Genomic DNA, 8,083 nt, shown 5'->3' with positions numbered 1-8,083 from the left:
ACAAAAAGTACAGTAGCGATTTTCAATTTCAAATATAAGAATTCTAAGGGCTGGGTCAATGGGGATAGTCTCAATTATTAGTAATGTGCCTCGGGGGAAAATGTGTGTACGCATTATTTTATTGTTGAAATACAAGTGTCCATATGTTGTTATTATTATACGTGACACATCGACAAATGCGCGTCACGTGTATTTAACAATGTACACACACACGCACACACACGCAACGGATACACGTACCTTTATCATCATTACGGGCTCATCTCAAGCGTGAAATGAATGGAAGCATATGCTCGACCCAAAAGTGTGAGGGAAGCCTCGACGAATCGAGAAATTATCGACGAGCAATGCGACACATACCTTAAGCTGTTTACATAAATACCTATTGACTCGCCTAATACAGACTATTATTGCTATTACGATTATTATACTATTATTATACATATTTATATATGTATATATAAAATACAATTTAAAAAAGTATATATATATAAATATATATGCGTAAATATATATTATATTACGATATAGACACTATACATTGTTTCGGCATAATGTAAACACACTGTTGGTAATGAAATAAAGATTAATTATACTTGTCATACCGAATGTTTATGGATGGAATTGAAATGCTCGATGTGAGGAATAGAAAATATTTGGAGAGTCGAAAAAAAGGTGGTTCTGGAGTGAAAGATTTTCTTTTGAGTCTCGACTTTTTGGAGTTTTTTGTTTATCGGTTGTAATGAGGAAATTTGTGGGGAGAAAAAAATTGTGGTGCTCGTGAGACAGCAACTCGGGAGTTTAAAAATGAAAATATTGCAAATGGAAGGGAATTTTTGTAATTTGGAGATTTTTTGGTAGCATTGAAATTCTTGAAAGGGATGTAGAAGGTTGGGGAAGATTTATTTCGTCAAGGCTGGGAGGAAATAAGCAGGAAGAACCCTTTTTTGGAGGGCTCTGACCCAAGTACACGCCCCTCGGATGTTTACGTACGAGGTTATAGTGTTTTAATGTTTGAAATTTCTTCGCGTATATATTTGTGTAGGTTTTTACATGTTTAACATAAATCAGAGAAATTGAATTTCAAATGAAAGAGAATTTGCATACTCCGAAAGATAAAGGCTTGAGGAGATTATAACTTTTAAATAGCACGAGGGGAAGATGAACTCGGGGTGGGGGGGAAATTGGCGGAGTCTTCATTTGCATCAAAAGATTTGATCTTATATTTATTGTGTAATGAATTATATACCGAAGTCGTTGAGTTTATGCTTTTTTCTGTAAATTATTATGAGTGTTGGCACTCTTACCGATCGAAGGTAATCAGGCCGGGGAAATAAACGGCTGGGAAAACAATGACGTGGCGCCATCTCACAGCTGTCATAAAAAGCTCGTGGCAAATCCCGCGGTTTTCCGGGAACGGGGCTAGCGGACGAAGCCTTTCTCAATCGACATCAGACGTCGCTAGGGTTCCCGGCGCTTGCGCCAAACCAGAGTCTATATTAAAATGGAGGAGAAGAGTCGGATCGCTGAGCGAGAAGTCCAGAAGGATGATAATCAAGAGAAGGATGTCAAAAGCAAAAGGTAAGCATTGCCAATAACAATTTAACACGATTACCTCGAACTTTCTCGATCCCCTTTACATTCATCTTGCAACGTTAATATTTACATCTCTCATAAATCTCAAGTCCACGAGGTCGCGAAGGTCGACCGGCCCCTTTTCCCGTCCGACGAAGACGAAGACGAGACAACGTTTACTGACCACAGACCCGATAGTTGCATTGAGAACGAGCCCTTGTTATTTGTTATCGCCCAAACGATCGAAAACTCGAATACAAACATCTTTTCATTTATATTCAACAAGCTCCGTAACGTAATCTCATGAATGAAAACCAATGCAGCGATGCTTTGACAACGCCTACACAAATAAACACAATTCTTTTTTCTCTTGACTAGCGTCGTCCACCTCGTGCTTTTTTCCCTTGTTGCCAATTTCATTATTTTTGCATAGATTTCCATAATTCATGATTAAAATATTCAATAATGCTACACACTCTGTTTTGTTTTTTTCTCTGTTTCGCCAACATTATCCATCATTTTTTCAAAGCTCGTATCGCACACGTTGTTAAAATACGTACGTTGATACTTGATGCATAGGTTATGTAGAGAACGGTCACTGTAATTTGAGCAAAATTACGATCTCATCAGTCGTTAATGTGTCCCGAGATCCCTCGTTTCGTCGGTTTGAACCAATGATATGCCAAAATAATCATACCGCTCGTTTGACTAGTTACGTACATCCGTTTCTTTTTGACCTTTATTCAATTTTTAACGAGTCATACTAAGATCTGCAGTATGATTTTGATGTTTATTTTTTCTCGTGGCGAGCTTCGAATACTGTTATTTGTTCACGTAAGAAAATTGAAAATTGTACGTGTAAAGTTGGTAGAAAAATGGCACGCTGCTCGTGACCGAACAAATTGGTTGAGTTTGCACTGAAAAACGACGAATAAATATTCTTTCGTTTTGTCGAAATTCTGTCACAAATTAAAAATAAAACTCGATGAAAAAATATAAATAACACGAATCTACTTTGTAAAGCTCGAAAAAACGCGATCGCAAGAAGAAGACCCAGCCTCCAGCGAACTCGACCTCGACGTCCGAAAATCACAATGAACTCGTGCCCCACGCCGGAGGCGGAGGAATTGCCGGAGCAACGGCAACCGAAGATGGCGATTTGCCGGCAACGATAAATATATCGATAAAGGATATAAAATTGGCCATGGAAGTCTTCAACATACAGCATAAACCTGCGAAAACTCAGGAGGAAGCCATGCAAAAGGCTTACCAATTTTGGAGCACTCAACCAGTGCCGAAAATGGGTGGGTTGCATTTTTCTTAAGCTTGTATCTCATTCATAAAGTATCATTTGCCCATCGTTGACGTTTAGTACGTTGAATCGAAACGTACGAAATTCCTTGAATAATATACGAGAATAAAGAAAAATCGTTATTTTTAACAGACGAGAAGATAGAGAGGAACGAACCGATCGAGCCTGACAATCCTTCCGTGAGAGCCGAGCCTTATTCCCTGCCAGCAGATTTCCAATGGGACACTCTAAATCTCGACGATCCGCTCGTTCTTGCCGAGCTCTATTCCCTTCTCTCCGAAAACTACGTCGAGGACGATGACGCCATGTTTAGGTTCGACTACCCACCGGATTTCTTGAAATGGTACGCAACTAAAGAATCTTCATCGAATTTATCGCTAAATATACTTGAAGCGTGAATTAAAATAACGTTAAAACCCATTGCAGGGCGCTCCAACCACCTGGCTGGTGCAAGGAATGGCACTGCGGTGTTCGGGTCACTAAAAGTGGCCGATTGGTTGGATTTATCTCGGCCATACCAGCAACGCAGCGCGTTTACAATCAGTGAGCCAATATTCATTACTTTTCATTTCAAAACTTGACTTGATTTTGAATTCGAAACATCGAATTTCACATTGTTTTTTCATGTCTTTCTATCTTGCAGCGTACAAAAAATGGTAGACATCAATTTTCTCTGCGTTCACAAGAAATTACGATCGAAGCGGGTAGCACCAGTTTTGATTCGCGAGATAACGAGGCGGGTGAATCTACAGGGTATATTCCAAGCAGTATATACCGCGGGTGTTGTATTACCAAAGCCCATTGCTACGTGTCGCTATTGGCATCGTTCACTCAATCCAAAGAAACTCATTGAGATTAAATTTTCTCATTTGTCGCGCAATATGACGATGCAAAGGACATTAAAGCTTTACAAATTGCCGGAGAACACCAAAGTGCCTGGATTCAGGAAAATGGTGTACACGGATGTGCCACAAGCTCATAAAATTTTGGGTGAAGTACGTTACTTGATTCCATTCGAATTTTTGCGAATGCGAATTTCAATGGGTCACTAAGAGAGCGTATGAATTTCAATCGTAGCTTCAGTGCTAATCGAAATTTTTATTTTTCCGGTTCGCGCTCGACGTTGGCGCTCAAGTACTTGGAAAAATTCGATCTCGCACCAGTCTTCACCGTAGAGGAATTTCACCATTGGTTTTTGCCCCAAAATGGCATTATAAATAGTTTTGTCGTTGAAAACGACGGAAAGATAACGGATATGGTCAGTTATTATACACTACCGAGTTCCGTTATGCATCATGCTACGCACAAAACACTCAAAGCAGCTTACAGTTTTTATAACGTTTCTACCGTCACTCCATGGGTTGAGCTCATGACGGATGCTTTGATTTCGGCAAGAAACGTAAGTTTTTTCTTTCTTTTTACCAGAGACTAGTTAAGAACGCTACAGCCGTACTTGCTGTGAAAGTTAAAAACGAAAACGCACTTTTCAAGGACTCAAGTTTGCATTATTGACTATTTGACAAGCCACACCGTGTCAAATGGTCAACTGAAGTTACAGGAAATGAAATAACGTATTCAAAAATAAACATTACAGTTGGGCTTCGACGTGTTCAATGCATTGGACCTGATGGAGAACAAAGAATTCTTGGAAACGCTGAAATTCGGAATAGGCGACGGTAATTTGCAGTACTACTTGTACAACTGGCGTTGTCCGAGTATGCAACCGCACAAGATTGGCTTGGTACTCCAGTAAAGAGAGATAGCGAGAAAACAAGAGGAGGAAAAGAAGAAAGAAGAAACGATGGTTGAAGAAATGAATGTCTCGGGATTTTTTTTGTTTTTAATTTGTATTTTGCCCTCGCGTCGATCAAGCTCGCTCGATAGTGTTTTAGACAATTTTTCCGTGAAGACACGATTCGCGCTGAGTTTATGAAATGCGCAGAAAAACAATACCCACGGTGACAAGGATCGTCTTTGGCATCGTGGCTTTTAAGAACGATTGAACAAAAAATAATGGCAATTATACAAGACCAAAATTCCTATAATTGCGTATATTGGAGAAAAAAATGGAAAACCGATTGGTGAAGGAACTCGAAACAAATCTTAATACGGTAAAAACACGTTGAGAAACAAAGAAAAATGACGCAAACTTGATGACGTGATTGTCTTGTGATCGATCGTGTATCCCAATCGTCGTAGATACCCCAACAAGAGTGCGAGATTCACTCGAAACCGTTTTTGACGAACGAAAAAAGAGAGAAAGCAAAAAATACCAAGATAATCCGGTTATGATGATGATAATAATAATATTTAAAAAAATCTAATTCAAATTTAATCGTTGTTTTGTTTCTCAGCCAGACTGAGAGATAGCCATTTCGAAATGATTACTCCTTCGAATTTTATTCTTTCCCCAACCGATTATCTCGTCATCTTCCACTCAATTTCCCATTAATAAACGTGCCAAGTATTTATTTCATTCCCATTTATTTATTCTCTACTCTTACGTTGCAACTTCAAATATCATGATGCTTTTATTATCATGAGGACGAAGCTTTAATGTGGAAATAACAAATAACGCATCGAAATATCGATCGATACAAATCAAGTTTTTTTTTTCCTATAAATTGTTGAGCCTCAACGTACGCGTGGGCTCTCAAATACTCCGAACAAACTTCAGTCCAAAGTTGCAATATCTGATCTTTTCAAAATTCATTTTCAATTGTATGTTAATGAAAACGAAAATTTCGAAAAGCATCATATTCGAGTACGTACGGCAGGGATCGCGTTCGTTTTCTTTTAATACTCTGCGTCGAGCCACTTCCGCGGCTTTTTATTTTTTCAATAAACAACTCCAGCTAAGAATCGACAAATTCTGCAATCATGTTAATCTGCATTAAGGTGTTCCTGTAGATACACGTATGAACTGGAGATTTTGACAGAAGCGTACCAACAACAAAACCAATTCCATCAGATAGAAACTTTTAGAGGGCCTCGATCAGTCCGTGCTAGAAGCGTTGTCAAACTGTCACAATATTAGAATATCTAATGAAATTGGTATAATTCGATGTAAAAATTCAATTACTACAACTCCTCGCAATACTTGAACTCAAACAAACTTCCTTCCAAAATTTTTACTCTGAGAACCGCGTTTTCAAATGTTTTCGAAAACTTTCAAAAATGTATGACGTATTGTTCGTTGTGAGTCGATATTTTCGAACCCGAGCTGTCACAAAATGGACATTTTTTAATTCTACGATTGTTCTGTTTGTACGAGTGTTTTCAATGAATAATCCCAAGATCCTTCTGGCACTTGTGATAAAAAATTTGGGCAAAACCCTACCCGCTTGTTTCAATACAGACGTCACGTGCAAAAATAAAAGACCGATTTTTCCAATCATCTAACAAACTACGTAGCGAATCGAACTAAAAATTAGGAAACCGGTTCGTGAAGGTTGGGTCTAGATGACATCAAAATTTTAGATGATTCCTATGATTCGAAAAAATCTAAGCAAATGCCTTAGACTTCGTATTCATTAAAGATTGAAATCGTAAAAAATTGTTTGATTTATTTTCCGTGATTACCTGCGACACGATGCCATCCCAATTCACATTGATACACACTCGACTTCCCACGAACGTTCAAATGAAAATGAAGCAATTGAGATCGCGGTGGTTCAGCCAGATTGAAATTACATTTTTGTCACAATTTTTTTTCAACCGATTTGAACGGAGAGCTGTTTTATTCACATCGCAATCTCATTCAAATTTCAATAGACTGAAGTTCGAATGCATTCAATAAATTCTTGAGTTCGATCCCACGAGGCAAGAGGCTTTTCCAATTATATCTCGACTCGTTTGTTAAAAACCGTGTCAGCGAAAATAAAGCGTCGAAAAACGCAAGAGCAAATTTCATCCAGTCCTCATTTTGTTAGCTTGAGAATTCAAAGCATCATACAAAATTCACGAAACTCTCAATTAAGCATGAATTCTTCATTCCAAAAAATGTGTTTTCCGTGATAAAGTGTGATTCCTCTCGATGGGAAAAGTAAAAAAATTAAGCAGAATGAAGCATAAAAAAGGGAAGCGATATAACCTGACCTCGGAAAAACGAACGGCGTGGAAATTTGTCTATGAATTCTAAAAATAAAAAATGAGTTATTAGAATCTTTGGTGGGTTTGGTGGGAAGAGAACCGGAAGCTTCTCTTCGTGAAGAGTTTTACTCGCGATGATAAAAAACAAATAATAAAAAAAAAAAAGTACAATGGCTTGCTGGATCGTAACATTCGCGGTGATAGACGAGGTTTTTCGAGGCGATAAAAAAAGTGACAGCGAGGCGAGTGTCCCGCAGCGTGACTGTTGACTCGAGAGTGACGAGAGAACGCCACAAATTTGCATCTCTCGTTAGCTAAGCTGGGTGTTACGAACGAGATAAGCACGGAGACATCGGAGAGAAACATCATGGCCGTTTTTTCCTTGCTCAAGTTCGTAGACCTTTCCTTTTCACCACGTGTCGAGGTTTGCATCACTCTTCGTGGATATAAGAGAGTAAAAAAACAAAATGATAAAAAGAATGACTCCGATTCAATCTGGTAACGTATTCTCTTGAAACGAAAATGAAAAAAAGAGCCTCGCGGAAAAGGGAGAAATTTGAGTTTAATGAGGGCACAATCCGAGATGTGTTTAGGGTGATAAATTACAAGATTTCGCTCAAGTTTCCTTTTTTGTTATGGGTCGAGCTGGAGTAACGAAAAATCTACTTTTTCGATTCTCCTCACCATTTTTTATTTAATATTCTTCGGACTGGTGGATTTGCACCCAAAACCCATACATTTTTGTCGTCACGCTCATCCCGGCGTTGCGGAGTTCTCTCGAACTTCCGTGACTCCGTTGAATCTCCGTGTCCTCGAAAAAAAATCATTTTTATCGTGTGCAATAATGACGACAGGTGCGAGCACTTTTCATTGCAACCCGGAGGTGAGGTGTGTCCTCGAAGCTCTTCCGGAATATTCGCATAAGGAAGAAACGTACCGCAGTAATGTGGACGTTTTTATTGGTTCGAAAGTTCACACATCAAAGTTCAGTTATATCGTGAAAATTTTCTGTAATAAAAACACCGAACCAATCAGCAGAACGAATGATCAAAATTGACTCCTGGAAATACGATTTTTAGCATCCACTACATTGGACTCTTCGAG

General features: G+C 38.8%; 1 protein-coding gene across 1 annotated transcript; it reads left to right on the top strand.

Moving 5' to 3' along the window:
- Positions 1-1,426: 1,426 nt before the first annotated feature.
- Positions 1,427-6,443, top strand: Nmt (N-myristoyl transferase). Its single transcript, XM_043424761.1, has 7 exons — positions 1,427-1,581; positions 2,599-2,879; positions 3,020-3,230; positions 3,314-3,430; positions 3,531-3,882; positions 4,023-4,286; positions 4,482-6,443. Exons 1-7 carry the CDS (start codon positions 1,505-1,507, stop codon positions 4,638-4,640), a joined length of 1,461 nt encoding a protein of 486 aa, XP_043280696.1. The 5' UTR covers positions 1,427-1,504; the 3' UTR covers positions 4,641-6,443.
- The last annotated feature ends 1,640 nt before the right edge of the window (positions 6,444-8,083 follow it).

This window comes from Venturia canescens, chromosome 7 (assembly GCF_019457755.1).
Source record: "Venturia canescens isolate UGA chromosome 7, ASM1945775v1, whole genome shotgun sequence".
In the NCBI taxonomy this organism is placed as follows: Eukaryota; Metazoa; Arthropoda; class Insecta; order Hymenoptera; family Ichneumonidae; genus Venturia; species Venturia canescens.
Note: the sequence above shows the minus strand (reverse complement) of the source record. Positions and strands in the feature narration are given on the sequence as shown.